Here is a 23,828-nt window from a genome sequence, read left to right on the forward strand (position 1 = left end):
ATTACAAGGAAAAGGACCATTTGGCCCGAACGTTTGTCAGGCACTGGCCCAGCCAAAGGATATCAATTTGCGCATGTGAGTGTGAAGTACGGAATCGTCTGCCCATCAACTACGAATTAGGCATTCGAAATTTAATCGTCATTGAGACTTTTGGGCCTTAGAGGGGGCCCTAATTAAGCTGCAACTTTGTGGGGATTACCCGAAGCGAATTCCAAATCAGCAAACCACAAGCTTTTAACATTAAATGCGATGAACTATTTGGGTAGGTTGGTAATCCAACATTGCGGTGGGGCAAGTGGGTTAAGGGTCTCATTAATGTGGTTTCGGCTTCCAACTATAAGGGAAATTACTATGATATATGTACCTAATTAATCTGCAAGCTATTACATAATTTTACTTGAGTTATCCAGCACAAATCAGAATTTTTTTACATTAATTCAAGTTTTCTAATTTATGCTATTTCAAGTATTAATATTCCTAAATGTTGGTAACCTTAAGCCAATTGATTTCACTACCCTTATCCCGGAGCCTGATTCCTCAATTACAAGCTACAAAATTGCCATCTGATGCGTAATAAATTATTTATTATCAACAGCCGACAGCACAACAAGTTAAGAAGGGCGTACAACAAATTCTGGGAAATCTTGAATGGCTAAATGTGCAAAGTGTGTTAACAAACTGCCACGCCCACCGATTCGGGGCACTTTGATTTGTGCGTAGCGCACTTTATTTGCCACAGAGGCTGGCTGCCACGCCTACCGAACAGGCCGCCCTCGCCCTTCCTCGTCTCCGGGAGGCACTTTACACTCAAATTGTGTTAATTTGCATATTGGAAACTTTTGCCTAATTGAACATAATGCCACTTAATTAAAGTTAAGACAAGTTTTTGACGGTAAAATGGTTTCGGGCCCGAGGGGTCGGGCATGTCTTGGCAACCGAAAGTATGGCCAAAATTCATGGCAGTTTGTTGTTGAAATGCACGGCAATTAGTTTAATATGAGCAGATTACGAGGGACACAGGACGCAATAAAATCCCTTCGGCAGTGGCAAATTAATTTTTGGGGGCATCCCCGAACGAGCACAGACACCGAGACTCTCGGAAAAGCAGACATATGGAAATCAATTAGCACTTGCAGTCGGCGTCCTGGTCCTAAATGTTTAATGGCTGTTTGTGTTTGGCTGCCTAATTGTTAGTTGTTTAAATATTTACAGGCAGTTAGATTGGACCACAAAGGCAAATATCAAAAGGAAGAACCTGATTTTGGGAGCTTTTGAATAATTTATTTAACATTTGTTGAACAAATATGTGAAGATTTTTCATTTATATTTATATTTATATTTAAAAATATTTGATAACTTTATTTCAGTACACGTATTTTTCCCATCATATGTCCCGATTTCTAATAATCTTCGACGATCAGAGCTGTTCCAGCCAGGAGAATCTGTTCCGAGGTCCCCGTCACAACATCAACGTTCAGGTGGCAAATTAGTTTGTCCCGACAGCTTCGAGAATACAAAGGCAATTGTGGATTCGATTCAATTTTTTCGGTGGGATACAATGATTTTTTGCCATATTTTGAAGAACTGGCAGCAGATTGACTGACGTCCTCCTTTATTTTGTAGCTTATGTAGAAGGGGTTTGACTTGTCCATCCCACTCTTGGCGCCATCAATCTGCAATGGAAGGTATTTCATCACACAAAAATATTTAAATGGCAAACACAAAGGTTTTATACTTTTTTTAATTAATTCCTAACTGCAAATCGTTTTCGAGGTCATTAATACAAAGATGTTTAATATTTATAGTAAAAAAAATTCATATAATTTTTCATACAAGTTCTACAAAAAATTCAATAAATTCTCAAATATTTTTTGAATTTCATATTTCGGTTTTTGAAGAAAACGACTTAGCGAGGACATACTCCACTCCTAGCAATTACACACTCCACAATCCAATCTATACGTATTTACACAACATGTAGATAATACAATCTACATTTAATTTTATACTTTTGTATCATATTTTGAGTATGGGGTGTCAAGGTAAAAATCGTAAATTTAATAACTTTTATAATTAGTTAATGAATTGCTTAAAACTGTTTTTACAGTATTTTAGAGTAATATTTTTTTAATTATTCTTTTTTGTTATCGGCAGCCCTGGTAGGCATAGGGATATATCGATATCAGTAAATATGTTTTGTATAGTGATGTCCAATTTAAAAGATATTATAGCTGTTTTTCATTTAGTGAATATGGCAAAGTTAATGAGATACAAAACAGCAAGGAATTGTATGATCCCTAATTTTTATAAAGTGGAAACACCTTTAAAGTAAGCTCAATTAAAGAAAAGTAGCCAGAATTCTGGCTGCCCGCCGTCCTCACAATGTTTTCGCAGCCCTCGAAAAAGCCAGATCTGACGGGACAAAGCTGCAGCCCTGACCAACTCTAATGTGCCGGAATGTCAATCAAATGAAAACAAAAAAGCGGCGTGAGAAAAACTGAAAAGAACGGGCAGCCAGCGCCAACTCGCACCTTAATTTCGATGCATTGAACGGAAACGGCGACCCGGAAGCAGGAGCCCCAGGATTACGGACACGGCAGCCATGGAAACGGCCAGGATGGAGACGGCGATGGAGACCCATTTTATGGCCAAAATGGGGAAGGTGAGACACAAAGACAAGAAGCCAGCGGGAAAGAGGGGCGAGGATGCCATCGGTCCCCAAGAGATACATCGATGTAGGACTTAGGATCTTGATTCGGGAAAACGTTTTCGAACTGACAAACTGTGCAATTAGCTTACTTCGTCAAACAAATAGTTTGACATACAAAAAAACTGAGAGGAAAGTGTTTTATAGATCATAACAATAATTTGACTACACACTTTCTTAAGTAAAACTAGAAACAAGATAGTTTTAAATACTTCAAGATAGAGAATCACTTTTGATCTATTTATGTTTTTAGAAAGATATCCTATCACGACTAATTTCAATGTCAAAGCATATACTTTTCCTAAAAGTGGTTCCCGGTTTAATAGTTTTATGATAGTGTGAAGAACCACCATCTTCTACTTACCTTCAAAGGCGCCAGCTTGAGCACCGCATCTGAGGAGTCCCCGTCTGCATCCAGGGACCCAGACGATCGCAACTCCAGACGCTCGGTGGAAACTGTCAGCCTCTGGGACTGCAGCAGCTTCAAACAGGCCAAAAGGTTCTCACAGTTAAACACCTGGACGAGATTTATATCCTCGCCGAATTCCAGATGCAGTTGCTCCTTGGAGCGCAGCTCTGCAGCCTGTGCTCGGATAATAAGGGCCCTCAAATAATCGACCGCACTGTTGCTGCCAGGTCCGCTCCACAGTTTCAGCCAACTGGCAGGGATCTGAGGAATAAATAAACATAAAATTGCAAGTTTTTATTATATATTTCGTTGTGCAACTGAAGTCCTGACCTGCTGCTCTGCCAGAGTTCTCAGAGTGCTGACATCCACGTCCTGCGAGTCCTTGAGCCAGGCATGCATCTGGGATAAGGTTTGGTGAACAATGCCATACAGATCTGCTCCCAGTTTCAGTTCAGCCAGCACAAAAAGTGCCCAGGGGGATTCCCCAGCATTGGCTTTCGACTCCTTAACCGTTTGAGTTATGGTACAGGAGCCAGCTAATTTTCGCCACAGGTTTAGTAGGGGCTTAATTTGATGCTCTAGCCTTTGACGATCGCTGAGCTGATCGCTTCCTCTAGATTCTCCTGATCCTCCTGACTCTCCTGCTGATCCCCTGCCATAGTGTAACCCCCTCAGCTCCCTGATCACCTTCTTGGCCTGCTCAATTTCGCGTTGTTGTTGTGCCTGATTGGCCAAACCATACATACTGGGTTCATCCAGTTCGGGAAGCTTTTCCAATGCAGAATAATAGTCCTGAAGTTGACCACTAGTAGGAATGGATAGGGATAATCCCAAAGGCGACCAACGGTTGCTCAAAACATCCGCTGAGCAAAACTGATTCAGATAGCTCCTCAGGATTTCCAGGTCCCTTAGGTTGTTTATTCTTCCACCGAAAGCCAGGGCTTCACTAAGTCGTTGCAATAGCAACCAGTCGCATTTTCCAGAATTTAATTGCTGATCCACCCACTTAAGGATACCCAGTGCCGCCTTCAGATCCGCCTCCCCGAATTCGTAGTATTTTGACCAGCCTTGGGGTATAAACTGACGCCGTTGTTGTAGTACAGCAGTTAAGATGAAGTAAACCACACGCATCTTGAGACTCTTCGGTTGGCTCTTCAAGCTTTGATCCTGTTCAGCTGCACAATTCTGGAGCAATCGCATCACAATCTGCTTGAGTCCTTTCGGCTGTTCATACCGCACTTTCAGGCACTTGTAGACGGCAAACTCGGAAAATCCCTCGGTAGACTCGCAAAGCAGCCACAAACGAAAGTCTTTGGACTTTTGAATTTCATTCAGTTCCCTTTCCATCTGAGTTAGGAACTCCGGCACCAAATGCACATTCTTCACACACAACCAGTGGCCATCTATGGCAGCCTTTCGCATTTCCGACAGAACTCCCTTCTCAGCACCCTTTCCAATGGCCATTTCGCGATACTTCTGGTTCGCCCACTTTCTCAGTTCGGTAGTGGGATCATTTTCCGCCTGACTTACCATCAAAATGGGCCGATCACAACTGCTTTGTTGTAGCAACTGCTCGACGGAAGGTTGTGTGGATGCGTCTGGGGAAATTCCCAGAAGATCACTGCTCACCTTGCGCAGTTGGAGGAGCATCAAGTCGGGTCGGAAAATCTGAGCAATAAGCACTCTCTGGAAGCTGGATCCCAAGGCAGCTGTAAGTACAAAGATAAAATTGCTTGAGGGAATTTAAAAAAACTAAAATAGTCTCTTCCACTTACGCAGCACATCATCTGCTTGAGCCTCGATGAATCCTCGCCAGATATAATCCTTCTCCAATTGAAGTTTGATTCGCAAATCCGGGAACAACTGCAGCAACATGGCCAACTTCAATTGCGCCTCCTTGGCCATGCAATCGGGCAGCTTTCCCAGCTGATTTAAGAGCATACTGCCATCCGAACTGCCCATGAAGTTGTTCACAAACAACTCCCACTCTTTGGCGTTTAATCTATCGGGATACGCCTGGTGGCAAACCCACAGCGATAAGGATAGCTGACTGTCTTTGGAAGTGGCTCTAGCTAAGTTCATGTAGACAGATCTTACTAGTAACTCAAAGACCTTAGCCTCGTCTCGATGATTTTTGGATAGAGCACCCAAAAAGAGTTCTATGTAAACCAGGGCGGAAAGTTCATACCCCTGTGTGAGGCCTGCATAAAAGACTGACGCCTTGGAGCACAGTTCTCTCAAGGAACCGAATTTGGCGAGAAGGGTGTCCCTGATTTGCCCACTTTGCTTAAGGGCCTCTTCAATTTGGGCGCTGCTTTGTTTGACCTCATTCAAACTGGCCAAAAGTTGCTCATTTCGCAGGATATCTCCCTCTGATTTTGATAGTTGTTCAAGGAGCTTATCTTGCATATCCATTCGCTGCTTCAGAAGATCTCCCTCTTTTTGGAGCAATTCTATCCTCTGCTGCTCCAACTCTGGATTTTTCAGCACAATCGCTTTGGACATCAGCTGATCGGCCAAGCCAGCCGCAGTGACCGTGAATTTAAGAAGGTTAACTTGACTTCTCTGCTCCTCAGGTAAATCCGAACGATGGGATTTACTTATCAGCACCAACTGGAAACTCTCGTGAAGATCCACCAACTTTGAGCCAATGGCTAGTTGTCGCTTGTTGAATCTCACAAATATGTGGCCCTGGAGGAGTTGAAGGATAGGAGGACGTAGTTGCTCGCAATCGGTGACCAGAAGTGTCTTTCCAAATCGAACAGCTAGCTCTAACTGATAGGATAGTCTCTCGTTTCCGTGGGTGGTCAACTCGCAGGCTCTTCCGCTTCCCTTAAGATGAGCCATTAGCCAATTGGCTGCCGTTTGCGTGGGATCCAAGAGCAGGGGAATAGGACAGGCTCCATAGGGAAGAGATAGCATCTCCCTGAGAAGAGCAGCACTCTCGATGATCTGGGCATCTCGGGCCAAGCCCTGACTCTCCCAAATAATTTGCTGCTGTTCCGTGAGCAGTGATCCACGGAGATCGAAGTTGGAGGGCAGATGAAAGTCCGCCGCAAGACGTTTGATTGAGGAGCTGTGGGTTATATAGGTTATAAAATGCAGAGGAAATTTTCCTATAAACTCACCTCCTTTGCTCTAGACCCAGACCTGCATAGTAATTCACAGCTATGGCTATCAATAGAGTCTTTCCATCCAGCGTTTTGTGGGCCCTCTTAAGCTCGGCTAGCTGCTCACTCCAGGTAGCATATTCAGCACTTAGTTTTCCCACCAGAAGCTCTGCTGCCTGCAAGGTTCCACTGGCTTCCTGGAGTTTAAGCTCCAGCACTGCTGCCTCTTGTGTGTAGGTCTGCAACTTGGCAGAAAGCTGTTTTACTCTTTTGTCCACATCGTCCAATCCACTTGCCAATTCCTGCATTTCGTCCTCGGCTGCGTTGAGATTCCTCTGCAATTCGTTCTGCTCCCTTTCGAGGGGCTTGATGCTCTGGATGACCCGGGAATATCGGACACTGGCCTGCACCCAAGCTGCCAAAGGAGCAGCTGCTGCCGAAGCACGTTTTGCGTTCTTCGACTCGTAGGAATCACCCTTGGCCAGGAGTAGTCTTTCCACAGCCTCGCAATTCTCCGGACTGATTCGAGCTGGATCCAAAGACCTTATGTCCTCCTTAACACCCCTCTTGGCCAGAAATGTTTTCATGCTGTTCCAGGAGGTATCTCTTATGCCCATTAATCGCAGTACGCCTTCCAAAATATCTCGTACAGCTTCTGGAGGCGCCCGCAGTGATCTGATTTCGGATAAAGCCTCCGATTTGATTTGACCCACTGCATTGCTAGCTTCCGCCAAAATTGGTTCCACTTCTGCCAATTCCTGCTGGATTTCCCTTTGTCGAACCTTCAGCTGTTCACTGCTCTTCTGCGTTTGTTGCTTCAGCTCCAACATGCTAGACTTCTGTTCATTGGCATTTCTCATCGTGGATGAAATCATCTCCAGAGCTTCGTTTGCCAGTTGTCGCTTCTCACCCAAAGCCTGTTCCTGCGCTGCTGCATTGGACTTCAGAGTGTCTACCAAAGCGTGAGCAGAGGCCAGTTTATCCACTCCCATTTGCAATTTACCCAATCTCTGATCGATTTCATTGGCCGCATTGCTGTACATGTGGAAATAGCTACGGATGAGTTGGTAATATCGCTGGGGTGCCACTTCTGGGGGCAGTTCATCTGCTATGTCCGCAAAGTGACTGCAAGCGGGCACCTTGCCACGCCCACTTCCTCCGCCTGCGACTGAGTCATTGAGCAACTCTATATATTGCTTGGGCAGAAGGGCAAGGGACTCCCTGGCTTCACCTCTCACATACAGTAACTCCATTTGACGATGCAGGGCGGGAAAGTTGTTGAAGTATTCCTGTACTTTGGTACTGCTGGGATCCAGGACCAGTATGATGTGGAGATTCTCACGGGCTCCTTATATTAAATCACGTAAGGTTGGAAATACTCCACAAAATTAACTACTCACGCTTCATAAAGTATGTTCCCAGAGATTCCTGGTATCCTTCGAGCTGTGCCGCCTGCTTGAGACTGCTGGCCACCGTTTCCAGATCTTCACCGAAAAGCTCTAGGATCTCGCTACCCTCGAGCAGGGCTTCAATGGGCTTCAAAATGTCCGGCACATAACTCACCCAGCAATGCTCAATGAGTAGGTAGCTGGTCTGCTGCTCCAGGGCAGCTGTCTGCATGGCCACTTTGAGGTCGTTGTAGAACTCTGAAACATCGTAGGAGGATCCACCTTGCAGAGTTAGCACCTTGGCCTCCTGCAAAGTGGCTGCCGCATATATGGCATCCAGATGGCGTCCCCCAGATTGTCCCAAAATAAGCATGTGGGCATCGGTTCGTGATAGAACTCTGGTTATTCTAGCGGTGTGGTTTAAAAGTTCCTCTGTAACGGGTGCTGTGATGCTGTAGCTTTCGGTATCTTAAAGAAGTTAGGATTGTACATCGATGTATTTTTATTTGATTTACTACCATTTCCTTAAATAACTTTGAGGGCTATGAAAAGTGTTAGTTATCCCTCCGAAATCTGTTATTCTCTGCAAAATCGTAGCTTTCTCGTCAGATATCATTGAAGTTAATGAGGAATTAGTCGCTCTTCAGCTACCGCTATTACCCTAAACTATCCAAATACTTTTGAAATTTATCTGAAGATTAATTCGATGATTCTGTGCACTTTCAGTGGATGACCCCCGAGGAGGAGGCGCGGCAAAAGTTCATCATGCGGGAGCGGGATCGCGAGCGGAAGCGGATAAAGCGCATGAATCCGGAGTACCGGCAGATGGAACGCGAACGGGATCGGTTTCGCAAGCTGACGCCCAGGCCCAGTGTAGTTATCCCCGATTTCCCCAAACTCATATCCATCTCACTCACTTGTCTTGAAACTGCGGAATCACCACCGGGCAACTACAACTGATGCGTGAGCAAAACTGTGACTTTAAATCTATAGACTGAGTTAGGGAAAGGTTGCTTTCAAAAATTTTTGTAAAGTGTGTAGATAAGTATTTTTGGCAACTTGGGTCTTTGGATTTGTAAGAGACAATAATAATTTAGCAGTTTTCTACTGTGGAGTTTGGGATTTTCTGTTTGTAGTAATAACTATATTCTGACCTTAAATTGTTCTAACTTATTTCGGTACTTACTGCAAATCGTCACCTGACGCTGAACTTCCTCCAGCCATTCGTCATGGGTTAGGCAATGCAATTGACCCCGAGACTTTGGTGATTTCGGCACGAAAAATACTTTCTTGAAGTGTAGAGTTCGTTAGCGAAGTTTTCATTAAACAAATCTGAAAGTGGACCTACTTCCTTTCCGTAGTATTTGCGCATCGTTTGCTTGAGTATCGCCTCGAATTGCTGGACATGCTCTTCGCTAATCAATCTGTCACGGAACATGCCCAGTAGCTCGCAGTAGATAGCCTGTAAGGGAGCAAATCTGATTAGTCATAAACTGAGAAAAAATATTTGAAATGAAGCCAGTGTTGAATAGAAGAAATTCTGAATACCCCTTTTCCGATATATAATTTTAAATTATAAGCGATCTTATTTATATATATATAGGTGCTTTTGAATAATTTGTTTATTTAATCTGGCTAATTATTTTTATTGTTAGTTGTTTATTTAAACATTTCAGTTTAAAACGTGTTTTCTCTCACTACAATCCATACCTCATTGAAATCACTGGCGGGATAAAAGACGAGCGCGTCCAGCAGCTTCATAATGCATTTTGGGCTGAACTGGTAGTGCCCCTGCCTGCCTCCAACGGTGGTGAAAGTCGCCTGCAGCTAAAATAGGGTAAAGTCAATTAGCAGGTGCTGCGATGATGAATCCCTGGACGGAAGGCGAGGGTTGGGATACTAACCTTCTCGAAGCACTCCATCAGGCTCTCGCTGACGTGCTGCAAATTGACCCCCGACCCTCCCCGATTCGCCAAACCCCTGAAGTGCTCTTCCAAAAGAGGTTCCAATCGCCGCTGGATGATTTCCAGCATATCCTGTCTCGTGGGTCGTGAAACCCGCACAAACTGATTGATAGCAAAGAAGCGCGGCGAGATTTTCCCGGTGTTTCCGCTAATGGAGGCGCAAATTTGCAACCCGCTCACCCCAATCCATTCGAGATTCTCGGCGTAAAAGCCAGCTCGTTGGGCCAGTTGGAGCAGCAGTTCCACGACTTCGCAAGCTCCCCAGCAATCCTGCTGGCAGAGGTCCAAGTTCTTCATGAACAGCACTAGTCTCGCTTGCTTTGGTCGGTACTCTCTGCCCTTGATTCCACTCACTGTGACGCAGTGCGTCTTTAAAGTGTGCAAAACGTAGCTGGGCGTAAGTTGGGTGGAACAATTAATGGTAGCCAACTGGTAGCCAGAATTTTCTAGTACTGCTCTTTGGAGTAGCAAGGTTTTACCGGAACCACTCGGACCTATTAGCATAAAGGGCGGGATACGGTTACCCTGAGTTTTCAGCAGTGTTTCCAGTATGTCCAAGTACGTCTTCATGTAGGAGGTAATTATTAACTGAGATCCTTTCTCTGGTAACTCCACCGCATCCACTGAATATTGCTCCAGGGAATTTTTGCGGCTGTCATAATAGGTCAGTTCAGCATAGTTGGGATTGGCCATGTAGAGATTAGCGCGTTTCAGGACCAGTTGGGCGAACTCCCGCTGCTTGTCGCTGGGTATGAATCCAAAAAGAGCTCGAAGGGTGGCTGCCCCATATTCCTCCAGAAATTGTGAACCATGCAGTTGTAACAGCAGGGATCGAACGAGGTGGACGCGATTTATACCGGGTAGTTGACTGCTCAAATATATAGAGTGTAGCTCGAGTTTTATTGGAAATCAGATGGCAATTTACCTTAATAAATGTTGACTTTCCACCCAATCCACTGCGTATTGGAAGTTACCATCCATGTAATTCTGCAAAAGGTCGCCATAGGGTTCCTTGGACAGCTCATGCTTGAGTATCTCCTGAGCAGGATAGTAGTCGTAGCTTAGAAGCATACAAAATTAATATTTACGATTGGGCTAAACGCATTATGGAAGCCTACCTCATGTTGACTATACCCATTCTGGAAATGGTCGCTGGTGAAGCATGACTGACATCGTCTGTTTCGAATATAAAGTTGACATTGTTCCCGAATTCAATCCTCCAGCCCGAAGGCAAAGTTAAGAGCCTGCAAGGGAACGCATTTTTAGGATAAGAACAATTTGTGGATGGGATGCCCTGGTTTCAAGACAAGCTTGGAGGAGAGCACACTACCGCATAAGACCACGTTTAGCCACACAAGAACACTGCCCGAGATTCAGACTCAGATCGAGACACGACCCCTTCTGCTGACTGCCGTTTGCCAACCAACCACTCTCTCTGTAATTTCAGCTGATGACCCCCGAGGAGGAGGCGCGCCACAAGTTCATCATGCGAGAGCGGGATCGCGAGAGGAAGCGGATCAAGCGCCTCAATCCCGAGTACCGGCGAATGGAACGCGAGCGCGATCGATTCCGCAAGAAGGCACGACGTGCTAACGTAGCATTTTTCCAATATCCTATATTATCTATAATATCATTATCCCACACTCGAACCATCGCACACTCGAATCACACGACACCCACACATTCACATGGCTTGAGATTAGGGGGTAGGGGCTTAGAAGATCCCGGGACCGTTGACACTTCTTGAACCCTCCGAACCAGACAAACTCCCACAGTTTCTGTGGCCCGAATCACTGTGCTTTAATATGTTTTCCCAACGTTTTTTTTTTCATCTCCGATTGCAGTTGACCCCCGAGGAGGAGCTGCGACTGAAGATGATCCAAAGGGAGCGGGATCGAGAGAGGAAACGGATCAAGCGAATGAACCCGGAGTACAGGAGGCTGGAGCAGGAACGTGATAGGGATAGGAAGAAGGCGCGAAGAGCCAACGAGGCCTTCAGGCAGCTGGAGAAGCTGAGGGATAAGATCCGAAAGGACCGCAAGAAGGGCTTACTGGTTACGGACCCCACGCAGTTGCCGCCGGAGTTCGCAGCCATGATACCGCCAGTGCCTGTGGTGAAACCCGAGGTGGGTGTGCCACCAGCCCCGCCCCAAAGCCAGCAGCAGACGACGCCACTGCTGCAGCAACAGCAGCCGTTGCAGCAACATCAGCAGGTGCCACAGCAGCAGCATCAGCAACCTCCGCCCACGCATCTGCAGGAGCAGCAGTTGAGTCACCAGCTGGCGCACCAACGAAACCGAATGATGTCCAGCCAACTCACCCAGCTGGCCACGCCCCCCGCCCATGCCTCGCACCTGCAGCAGCTGAATAAGTTGCAGCAACTCTACCCTCCACGGAGTTTTGGCCATCCCGCGTTGCCCATCGCGGGAGTGACGCTGATGCCGCAGCTCTGCCATCCTATCCTGCATCAAAACCTCAGTGCCACTCTGTACGCGGGTCCACCGAATGGCATCAAGCAGGAGTACGGTCAGGATATCTCCGCCTCGGCAATGGCAGCAGCACAAGCGGCGGCCTTGGCATCGCTGAGGAATCCCCAGCAGCAGCAGCATCAAGATGATTCCGAAATGGTTATAAACCTTGAACCCGAAATCGTACTCCAAACCGGACCTGACTTGAATCCCGCCCAGCCGCCGCCGCAGCAACAGCATCATTTCAGCGCCCATCAGCAGCAGCAACAGCAACAACAGCAGCAGCAACATCATCTCCAGCAGCAGCAGCATTGCAACATGTTCCAGCATATGGCTCCCCAGGCGCACATGCAGCACATGCGATCCCTGCCGCCTCCGCCCCCGCCCCCCTCGCTGAGCTTGCCACCGCTGCCGCCCCCGCCACCTGCCACGCACCAGCAACAACAGCAGCAGCAGCAACCTGCGCCGCCACAGCAACTACAACATGCTCCGCAGTGAGATATTCTCGCCTGTAGTCCTAAGCTCAATTCTCTAGCCAGCTAAACGCATCCGAAAGTTTGAGTGCACACACGCCCGGAGTTGTGATCTAAATAGTTTCGTAATTTTGAAAACCCTTAAGGAAAAGGTCAAGAACAAAAAGATTGGTGTATATACAGGGCTCACAAGTAATCATGAATGGAATGGCAGCTTGTTAAGAATATTCTGGAAACAATTTAAATTATTTTTTTGCAACCAATTTACTTTATTTTTGATATGCCACTAAAGTGCTGATAAATTTTAAATCGTTTTAACTTTGAGACGTTTAAAATCAAAGTTATTAGCAACTCTGTACCAGCGTATTGTTGTATTTCATGGTCGTTCTGACTTTATTTAAATATCAACCAATTTCTTACCAACAACCATTGAGCAGTATCAGCAACATGTTCAAATTTCATAAACTTTGGGCGAAAGCACTTTGTGATAAAATGCACCCATTGCTGAAATGCTTCAAATTTGTGCTAAAAATTGTGGCCCCATTGTATTCTAATTTCTCACTAATATTAAATGTTGGTACAGAATTGGTGGATACCTATGTGAATTTTCTAATGTCAAAAGTCTTTTGAACTTTTTTCCTTCCCATGATCGCTTACTGTTCCCAATTTCAATGTGGTAGTCACAACTCCCAAGGATGTGTGCCAATATCTCATACGCACACACTCGCACTGAAACACACCCAAGTTTATTTTTGATGTATGTTAAGTAGACGCCATTTAAAAAATGCCGATACGTATTATGTTGCGTTACGCAATCCGGACTACGTTAGTTTAGTGGGCTTCCCCGTCATAATTTGTTTTAGGTCGTCATCGTTTCCAGCATTTCTCTGTTTTTTAGGTCTGTACGTATTTTGTTTAGTCGCTAAGTGATAGATGATACAATATGGCAAGTCTAGGATGATACGATCTACAGTACGATATAACGATAATTGTATACCTATATGATATAATGATATGGTATGGCCAGCCGCGAAATAATTATTACGAATTTATGCGCAAAAAACGAGCGAAATATAAGCAGCAAACCAGATTTGCTAAAAATATATAGAGTAATTCCATGGTGGGGTGAAATTTATCCATGGAATAGTGTGGATGAAGCGAAGTCGGATTTAAAGTAGCTTATACGGGCACTTACTTGTTATCATCTAGAACCGAGTTGAGTGCCTCTATCCACTCTGGATCGATGCTGCCGTCGCAAATGATCCACGAATGGACGTGGGATGGCTCCTGATTGACCGCAACCGCCGTGTGGGTGAGTACTCCATCCTGCCACTGACGAGTATCGGCATCCAGACGTCCCAGCAATTGGACCCGATTCATGGATTTCGGACTGATGGTGTGCACTTTCAGTTGGGATCCGCTGAGAGCCTGTTTGAGGAGCGCCATGATGGTGGACTTTCCGCATCCTGGTGGCCCCACCAACACCACTCCCATCCGTTTTTGTAGCTGCTCGTGCAGTTGCAAAGCCTTTTCAATTTGCCTCTCGCTTCGACAGAGTCCCAGTTGCGCAAAGGCGGCAGAGAGAGATTGATGGAGCAGAGTTTCTGGCGCCGGCGAGCTGTCAATCTCCGGGAAAACATTCCGAAGCAGCATCTCAAATCGAGTGACATCATGGGGGGCCAGCTTAGACATGGTGGATGAACGCAAACAGCGAACCACCACCGACATCTCCTCGTTAGCAGTGGTCTGGGTGTTCCTATCGCCGGCTAATTGCGCCCTCAGACCCTCTCCGCAAACCAGAAGGACTGTCTTTAGTTCGCGGAGTCCCCAGTCGTAGTGCCGCTGGGCAGACAGCATCTTGCCGCACAAATCGAACAGCTCCACGATGCGGGATGCAATGGAGGAGGCCCCGGAGAAGCCCTCAACGAAGAGCATAACCCGTGCGATTTCCCCCGGCTCCGGTTGCTGCATAACAATGGGTCGGAAGAGAGCCTGGATGTTGCCGGGCAGCTTTTGGCGACCACCGTATTCAGCTCCGGCCGGATTCAGGGTGACAAAGATGCCGCAGTGCTGGTTGAGTTGTACCTAGGAAAGTGGGAGTTTTAATTTGATGAGTACTCGAATATAATCAAAAATAAATGCCTTGTTTTTAATGTTTTTAAATTCCATTTAGTCTCAGTTGCAGAAATCTTTCGGCACCCAACCAATCATGCCATAATTCCTGTCCCACCACTTTCAACTTCGACCCGCTTCATAACTCATCCAGCTCACCTGTCTCTCGCCAATCCGGACGCTGCTGGCCCGCTCCTTTAGGGCGCTCTGGATGGGCTGGATCAGCATGGAGATGGACGACAGGGTGGCCTCCTGCAGCCGGTTGAACTCGTCAAAGCAGCCCCACGCCCCGCAGCGGGCCAGGCCAGTGAGGATGAGGCTCATCGATTCGGTGTCCACATTCTGCAAACAATCCATGTCATAATGACGAATAGCAGTGGACTTATCATGCAGTTGGAAAAAATAATTTGTGAAGATAACATGTTTTTCAAAGTGCATATATTTCTAACAAATTTGAACCCATCTTTAAGTTTTTCTAGGGTTTTTTGTATCTCTTTTAAATCATTAGTAAAAAACACAGTTTTAAATTAAATGGCTGATCAAATTAATTATTTTGATACTCCTATTGATGCTCAGTCCCAACAAGCGTAATTCCTCATTTGAAAATATTCTACAATTTGTTAAGGGAGCTTGATTTTGAAGTTTAGTTTCACATTTTTTGCACAGTGTGCCCTCACTCACCTCGTCGCAATTGAAAACCAACACCAAACGGCCCAACATGGCCCCCAGGGCCTTGACGCACTCCGTCTTGCCGGTGCCGGCCGGGCCAAAGGGATTACCGGCCAGTCCCATGTGCATCGCCTGCGTGAGGATGAGATAGCAGCGGTGGGTGAGCCGCGTGTGGACCAACTTGCTGGCCTGGCCCAGGAACTCGTAGGCGTATTCAAATTCGGCATAAACCATGCGGACGCAAACTTGTCGATTGGTATTAACTCCGCCCGACGTCCCGGCCCCCTTCCCCAGGTAATATCTGAGTTGGCACAGCCAGTGCCAATCGCCGGTGTGCACCACATTGTGTTTCTGGAGCTGCTCCACCACACCGGAGTAGTGCACCAAGTCCAGGAGAAGGGACCTAATTTTAAGGCTGATCAGCGTTCCGTTTTGGGATTTGTTTTTCAGGGCAGCCAAGTGGTTGATTTCATCCTTCAACTGTTGCTGCAACTTGCCCAAGGACATGCCACCGATGGCCTGCTCCGCCTGGCGGGTGAAGTGAAGGGCTCTGGAGGTGGCCAACACCTGACTGGCGTACTTCTTTAGGATTTTCTCATCCAGGTTGTCACTTGCTCCGGTGGAGCTGGAGTAGCACTCGTAGATTTGATCGCGCAGTGTATCCTGGACCACTTTAACCAGTTGGTTCAGCCAGCTCTGCCGATAATATACTTAAGCATTTTAAATAATTTACTTGTTGGATAGAGGCTCACCTCGATGTCGCCCTTCATCTCGATGGGATGGCTTAGCTTGAGCTCGTCGCCCTCGGCACTGTGCACAGACACAATGCTGTACTGATTCATTTCGGAGGATGTGTGCCGTATGCTGAGACTGTGGCAGCCGGGGAACAGCTTGCGGATGTGCCGCTGGATGACATCCGCATCCTTGCTGGCCTGTCCGAGCAGCTCGAGGAGGTCATCATCGCCCAGGAAGTAGAAGCGGGGAAAGGAGTTGCGCTTGTCCTATGGAAGGGATAATTGGACATCCTCAAGATTTTATTGGTGTTTCTGGATTCAGTAATCCCTTTACCGTTATGTAGCTCATCAGGTTCTGCTGACACCTGGCCAATTGGGTCTCCAGTGCATTGACAATGGTGCTGATGTTGTTTATCTTCGTCAGCGAAGTCACCCGCGGATCCATCTCGATTTCCCGCATCACGAAACGAAAGTCCTTGTCGATGCGCTTGAACAGCGCCTGCTCCTGCTGCAGGGTTCCAGACCCAAAGACGGGTTCCAAATAAACCCAACTGGAAACATAAGATTAAATAAGGAAATTAATTTTAGGAAGAATGTATTATAAACTATTAAATTCAACATTAATTGTTGTTAACTAGAATTCAAATATTGTCTCATTCGTATTCTTCGATCACTTACCGTCTCTGGGAGTGATTCAAGCTGCTAAGAAGGGCATCCAGAGTGTTCAAGCGACTTTCCCAAAGCTCTGCCTGATCAGAAAAGCTATCGAAAGCCGCCGAGTTCTTGGCGGATTGCAAGAGCGACTGATTGTCCCCGATCTTGTTAAGGACTTCCTGGTAGTCCTTGATGAGGGAAACACTTTGTCCCGTGGCATCCGTCCTGGTGATCAATTTCAGTTGGGCCGTGACTGACCACTGATCGAGTTCCACTAGAGCCTGCCTGACAATCTGCTCACTCGAAGCCTGCCTAACGATGCTACCAATCTCCTGGGCAGCCGATTGCAGGACATCGAAGTCCTGCAAGATGTCCTGAAGGAGTATGGAGTGCAAAGGTTTTGTTTCCTTGTGATTGAGGAGCTGGAATATCCTCGCCCAATGTCGTTCACTCAAGGAATCCGACTGGAGTTGCTGCAGAATTGGTAGAGCCGACTGAAGTCTCTCCACCTGCTGACGGATTCTCTTGGAGGGCAAATCAATCGAGGCATGGACAGAGCCCTCCCACTTGCCGATAAATTCGTTGAGGACATAGGGGCGTCTCCTGTAAATGGCCCACTCCTCCTGGAGAATTGGCTGCAGCTCGGCCAGGAAACTGTCGTAGACCTGCCACTGCTTCGATTGCTGTTCCATTTGCTCCTCGATTTCTGTGAAGGGAGCAAGCATTTCCGATGGGAACTCCATGTTGAATTTGGAGCACTCCTCCAGCAGCAGCTTTTTCTTCTCCTGCAACTGCTGCCAATGGAGTCGACGCTCCTTGAAAACCTCCAGAGTGGAGTTCTCGTTGGCCTCCAGTTCGGCTATGGTGGACTCCCATCTGAGTAGGAATTTCTCCGCCTCGTTTTTAAGATTTTGCAATTGTGTCTCGGCCTGATTCTTGATCATGTCCACCTGTCGCTGGAGGATCACTGCGTGATTCTCGAGGAGGGGTTGCAACTGTTCCCATTGCTGCAGAATTCCGGAAAGAGCTGTCACCCTTTCCTTGCACCAGCCAGCCAGACAGGCATCTTTCTCCCGCACCGCCTCCAGGGTCTTCTCGATCTGCGGCAGCTCACTCATTATCTTTTCGTACTTCATGCCCGACTGGCTAATGCTGCCCTCATCCATGGGCACGTTTTGCAGGAACTGCAAGGCACCCTGTAGGAACTCCTGGATCAAACTCACGTCCGTCAGGATGGCCGTTCTCAAGCTATTCGCCAGGGCCTCCCAGTACCGTCTGCTTATGTACTCAATGTCCGATCTTAGGGGCAGAACATTGATCACTATGCAGTCGATGGACTCCTCGGCCTGTTGGAGCTTCGCAAACTGTTGACTGAAGTGCTTGCAGGCTCTGAAGTTGCGATCCCAATCCGCGGCTTCATTGAGATGGATTCCACACAGCTGCTCCACGTCCACACATCCCAAGGCTATCCAGGGCAACCAGATGGTCTTGAAATCCTCCAGCTTGTCAAACAGTTCAGCTGCCCTCTGGTAAAGAGGACCAAAGTGATGACGATTCACAGTCACCATGGATTTGAAGAGCTCTTGGCTGTGTTCCGATAGGCCGTGGAAATTACAGGGTCTTTCGATAAAGCGTCTCAGCTGACTGAAGTACAGGTCACGAATCTCCTCCTCCGGCGGACTGTAGATCAGCTCCCTCTGTCGCAAAACCAGCTTTACATGTATGTCGGGCAGCTTGTTGTTCATGTCGAGCAAACCCAAGATATACTGGTATTCCAGCACTTTGTACAGCTGGTGATCCCAGTGCAGCTTAAAGGCGTCCAAGTGGGTGTAGCCCTGGCGTTCCAAGGTGGCCACTAGTTCGCGGAGGTGTCGTAACTCGTCCTTCCAGATCTGATTTTGGGTGAACAGATCGGTGGACATTAGTTTCATAACCTGAAAAAGGTCAAAATAGCTGTAGATTGTAAATTATATAAGTTCGCTAGCTACAAACCGTTCTCTTTGCCTGCTCGTGGTATCCCACTAGGAGTGTGTTATCCGTGGAGAGTCTGGAAACGGCTGCCTGCAGGATATCAACGTATCGCTGGACGGAGGATTCGTCCTGCCAGGCAACCGTTTCGCTCTGGACCAGTCCCTGCAGCTCCAGGGCATTCTTCAGCATGATGGGCCGCTGGCAGGGAATCATCCGATCCCCGATAGTGTTGTGGAAAGTGGCAATCTGCTGCAGTCGCCGGGCATAGCACATATATTTGGCTGCATGGGTGGCAGCGGCTCGGAGTTCCAGCGGGACATTATAGCCGAGGTTCTCAAACTCGCGCACATCCTGGCAGAAGGTCACCAGCTTGGGGTTAAAGGTTACTCGCATCAGTTGGCGACCCTCCTTCTCAAACTTCACCACCGCCTGATCGTCGCGAAGTCTAAGTTGAACGGGGGTTATAAAATGTTAAATACACAGTTTCAAAGGTTTCATGTTCAATTTTAAAACTTTTCCTGCTCATTGTATACATTTTTTAATTTGAAAATATTCAAGATTTTAAGTTTTGATTTTAACATAAACATTTATTTCTTATCGACTCAGATATCTAACGGAAATTTGACTAGCACCGCTTCAAATATTTTTTACCTATATTCAAGCAAGTAAAGTAATTGAACTTAATGTGCAGATATTTTTTCTAATATTACAAGTTTTCTTCAATGTGGACTCACCTGAGCTCTCCGCTTTTCACGGCAGTGGAGCACTGTCCCGACCAAATCTCGAAGTTCGTGCGCAGCAGGGACTCGGTCTCCTCCTTGATTTCCTGCACCGCCTTGTTGATCTTGTCGAAACCCTCCCGACCACTGATCAAATGGCTGACCTTCTCGATCTCCTGGATCTGATGCTGGACCACCTTCAGCCAGCGGCACTCATTACAAATCACCGACAGGTGCCCCGTATCCGGTTCCGTATTGGAGTCCACCATGGCCTTGCGCAAATCCTGCAGGAGGATGTGCAGCGATTGCAGAAACTGCTCCCTTTCGATGGTCAGCAGTTCCAGGACAGCCGGCCTTTGGATGAGGGTCTCGTATTTCGAGAAGATGAATATCACCTGGCGGGGATTACTTAGGTGGTTGTGCAACTGACCCTTCAGTGCGGCGGCAATTCGCTCATCGATGGGCTGAAGGACCTGCTCAAAGTGCTGCAGAGCCTTGTGCCACTTCGCCTGGCCCAGCGAGGATGTGTCAAATATGTTGAAATCTAAAAGAAGGTATTACAATAATTTAAATAAATGAAGTTCAACTTTTTTAGGGACTCACCCGTGAATGGAGCCTGCTCCTGGAACATCTCCTGCAGCTCGGCGTCATCCAGCAATGTGGCAATCTGCTTGTAAAGCTGCTTGATGCTGCGGATCTCACTGAGCCGCTCCTTGAACAGTTGTCCTCTTTTCGGAACGTGGGGATCCCCCAGCCAAGGATGCTTCACGTAGTTTGGCCAGAAGAGCCGTGTGAGGGAGTCGCAGAGCTGGATCCACGCATCCACCGTGTCGATGCTCTGACCCATCAGATTGTTGACGTGGCTGGAGTTCAGACTCCAGATGTCCTCGGCCAGCAGTTGGGTCAGACAGACCTCCAGCAGGCGCTTTCCAATGATGTCCAGCAGGTCCGTCATCCGTTGCTGAGGATAGTTGTAGGGCAGGCGCCATAATTCGTCCAGATTGTTGTGGGCATGGTCGAGGAACTCCTCGATGGTGCCACTCGGATTGGCCCCGTCAATGGTACTGGAATTTCACATTGATAATATTCAGGTGGGATTAAAACATTAGGCTTTACCTTATTTGCTTTTCGATATTTTCCAAGACGCCAATAAAGACTTGCGCCGCCTCTCGGTCCAAACGGGAGCTGGACTTCTGTCCCAGCTTCTGCTTCCAATATTTGATCTCGTCTCGGAGACTAGTGATTCCTGTTAGGACACAAAAAATGTATAAAATATTCAAAGATTATTTAATTCCATTTACGAGAAACTCTTCATCCATTCACTTTATAATTTTAAAATGACATTATTTATTTCGTTAAAAGTATAAACCCACCGCTCTGTGGTAATCCCAGGCTGGATCCCAAGTTCTGGTGCAAGTTCTCCAGTATCCCACTCAACTCTGGTCCATATTCGTTGCGCTGAAAATAAAAAATATTTGAAAGTGAAGCAGAAAATACACATAAACCGATGGGAAAAACAAATTGGATGGCCGGTTGCCGGGCAAAGTATAACTAACAAAATGAAATTGCAAGCTGTATTGAATTATGCGAAAATGCGATTAAGACTATGGAGAGTGCGACAGCGAGCCAGGGAATTAGCCAGGTAGAATATTACACTAGACTGCACTGCACTACACTGCATCACATGTCTGCAGACTTACCCGGGCCGAGTTGGCAGAGGGCGAGAAAACCCGAGAAACGGAATTGTAAATCGACTTGACCAGGCCCCCTTCAAGGGTTAGAATGCCCAGCAGGGGCTCACTTCCATCTTCCAGGCGCTTTTGCCCCACCTGCGGCACCTTGTAGAACAGCAGGCAGAGCTCCTCATTCGGTATGCGATGGTGGAATCGGATTTTGCCATCGGACTTGCTGTGCACCGCCGAGATGACCGTGTGCTCCTCCTGTTCCAGGAACTCCAGAATCATGGCCGTCTGCTCGTCCAGCTCCGAACCCGGCAAACGGGCGGAGAAGTATTCCACTGAAAGATAGCGATGTTCCCGGTATATTACATATATCGCTTTGAATGGATGAAACATCCCGAAACTCACCAGATGTATTTATTATAAATTTAGTGCGCTGGGTCATCTTGAATTTGCTTTTTCGCCTTGCTTGCAACGCCTCTTGTTAATTTTCACTTTTCACCGAAAACTCTTTCACTTTTCTCAAAGCGAAACTATGTGGTGTCCTTTTTGGTTGCCATAGGCAACTCGAACAATGTTCCCCTAAGTGGTGGGTTTTGCACAGGAATAAAATGTTAGAAATTTAATAGTTGATTTTTAGGATAAGAAGAGAACTAGTTATTTAGAAAATTAAATTAACCAGTTATGGCATGCATATTTTACAAGGATATATGTCGCTTTTAGTTAAAATTACTCTATAAAACCAAAAAATGTTTTTTGTAATTAATAACTAGCTATTTTTCATAATATCATTTTTTCACTTATTATTGAGTTAGTTCTTCCATATTCTATATTTGATTTTCCCTAGTGTACTAGCCTCTGTGACTAAGGCGGTGGTTCGGTTTCGGTGTTTTTTCTCCTTGCACCTGTTGTTTGGCTTTGGGCACATGACACGTGTTGTAGTTGCCATGGCTTGTGTGTGGTGCTGGGGAGCTGGGAGTGTTGGCCCCTGTCCAGGACTCGTGCATCCCCTGGCAATTCCTCAATCCACTCTGGACGCCTGCTAATGAAACGAAGCACTCGACTGGGCGACTGCACTAAAAATGCCTCAGCAGGTTTATATCATTTGAATGCCCATTAATTGAATTGTGCGGGCGTGCTGAAATGCCATTTCCCAGGCAGCTGGGACGAACACCGGAAGGGACTCTGGACGGGACATGACCAGATTCGACAGGAGCCGTTTTATGACTTGGCCAAAGCCGTAACAACTCAATCTTGGGGACAGCAGGTGATGTGTCCAGTTTTGGGGCAGGAATGTGACACATCATGAGTTCATCGAGCTTAGTTTAACGCAGAATGTTTCAATAGGGGCTAGGCGAAACTTAAATAAAAATTAAAAATTGTTTAAAGGACATAGTACCTATTTAATAGTTGAATACGTTGTACATACATTCTATTGTTGGCTATTCATTTTCTATATCCCCTTTTCTTCTTGGGCCGAAGTTGTCTTGATACTAATCGCATTTGCGTTGAGCTGGGGGATCCAAGTTGCGCCTAAACTTTCGGCATTGGCGCAAAACTTAGTTGGGCCAACTAACTTCGTGAACTATGAGTTAGACTACCGCCTATCCCGGGCGAAGGCTTAGCCCAGAAAGGACCGAGGGGAACTCCCCGCAAATTTAATAACCGATGCATGCTGGACGGGTTTGGGTGGCTTACAGCCACAGGAAAAGCCAAGCATCAAGCGCTTAAACTGTCTGCATGTGTTTGATGCAGCAAACGCCGAAATGTTTGCCTTCTACTTCCTTTCATTTGTGCCTCGCATTCTCCCCACGCTCTTTTGTTTGGAATCAAACAAAGTTTCATGAAAAACTGGAATCCTTTTTTTGCTTACAAAAAACAGTCCTCCTTTTGTCTTTTGTAGAAAGGCTCAAACTGTTACTACTGTCAACACTCGAATTGCTGTGGCAGCCCTTAGCCATTTAAGCAAATTAACTGCATGCTTAAATTGTTATGCAATCTCTTCTTGCTGTTTCATTTAACCACAAACTTTCTCTTCATCAGTTAAAGGAGAAAGACTGGCAAGGATGGGAGATATTTAACATCTAGGAAAGGGTTTCCTGGAATCCTGATTCAGAATTGAAGATGAAATCTAATATTTTCTTTTTTGTCTTGCAACTACTTTACTAAACAATTACTGATTAAGAGCCGGCATTACTTCCGGCACAATTTATGATCTGCAGCTCATGAGTTCCCGACTTCCATCAGGGAATCGGAGCAAAATCCCTCTAATTGGACATTCAGGGAAATGGAACTGAGTATTACATGATAAATACCCAAAAGTGGGCACTAAATTTATTCAACGCCGATTTGGGCTCGTGTCTTTTAGGTTGATTTAACCTAATAGTCGTGATGGGTGCGCTGGCTGATGGCGATTTATGGTCTTGGGGGATCCTTATGCGGCTGCCAGGGCTGCCAACTACTCGCACTCGCATCGATAGTATTTTATGTGTTTCTGTTTTTTTATTGCCTGCGATTACGCGACAGTTTCTTGGGGGCTGCGAAGCGAATCCACTGACAAAGACAGTGGAGGAACTCCTCCCAGGCATGTGGCAATTTTAGTGCTGGCTTGGCCAAGAATTTATGGTTTATGGATTTTGTCAAATTACATGTTTTTCTTGCCAGCTTTTCCTGCCAACCTTTTGTCTATAAACTGCCAACACATTCGAGGCGTTTGCATTTGAACGAGGGGGAAATCGGGAAAAATGGTTAGCATGCGGCTGTGTGTCTTG

General features: G+C 46.6%; 2 protein-coding genes across 7 annotated transcripts; one reads left to right on the forward strand and one right to left on the reverse strand.

The window, feature by feature from the left end:
- Nucleotides 1–1,379: 1,379 nt before the first annotated feature.
- LOC108033977 (cytoplasmic dynein 2 heavy chain 1) lies at nt 1,380–21,564 on the reverse strand. The gene is made up of 25 exons (XM_017108695.3): nt 21,466–21,564; nt 21,079–21,395; nt 20,752–20,836; nt 20,495–20,624; nt 19,982–20,442; nt 19,394–19,922; nt 18,681–19,104; nt 16,713–18,622; nt 16,369–16,585; nt 16,053–16,301; nt 15,313–15,996; nt 14,791–14,973; nt 13,715–14,604; nt 10,697–10,822; nt 10,504–10,638; nt 9,519–10,446; nt 9,325–9,441; nt 8,963–9,076; nt 8,801–8,903; nt 7,627–8,082; nt 6,245–7,574; nt 4,892–6,192; nt 3,447–4,825; nt 3,072–3,377; nt 1,380–1,673 (listed from the first exon to the last, which is right to left on the reverse strand). Exons 1-25 carry the CDS (start codon nt 21,500–21,502, stop codon nt 1,401–1,403), a joined length of 12,684 nt encoding a protein of 4,227 aa, XP_016964184.1. The 5' UTR covers nt 21,503–21,564; the 3' UTR covers nt 1,380–1,400.
- LOC108033978 (transcription factor SPT20 homolog) lies at nt 2,429–13,622 on the forward strand. 6 transcript variants are annotated; one of them, XM_017108697.3, is made up of 4 exons: nt 2,429–2,662; nt 8,341–8,487; nt 11,026–11,172; nt 11,423–13,622. In XM_017108697.3, the coding sequence occupies exons 1-4, from the start codon at nt 2,603–2,605 to the stop codon at nt 12,542–12,544; spliced, it is 1,476 nt and encodes a 491-aa protein (XP_016964186.1). In that variant the 5' UTR covers nt 2,429–2,602; the 3' UTR covers nt 12,545–13,622. The 6 variants fall into 6 exon arrangements, with proteins under 6 accessions (XP_016964186.1, XP_016964187.1, XP_043949955.1 ...); XM_017108698.3 differs by having other exon boundaries at nt 11,026–11,157; XM_044094020.2 differs by having other exon boundaries at nt 11,026–11,284; nt 11,423–11,685.
- Nucleotides 21,565–23,828: the final 2,264 nt, after the last annotated feature.

This window comes from Drosophila biarmipes, chromosome 2L, assembly GCF_025231255.1.
Source record: "Drosophila biarmipes strain raj3 chromosome 2L, RU_DBia_V1.1, whole genome shotgun sequence".
NCBI classification, from domain to species: Eukaryota; Metazoa; Arthropoda; class Insecta; order Diptera; family Drosophilidae; genus Drosophila; species Drosophila biarmipes.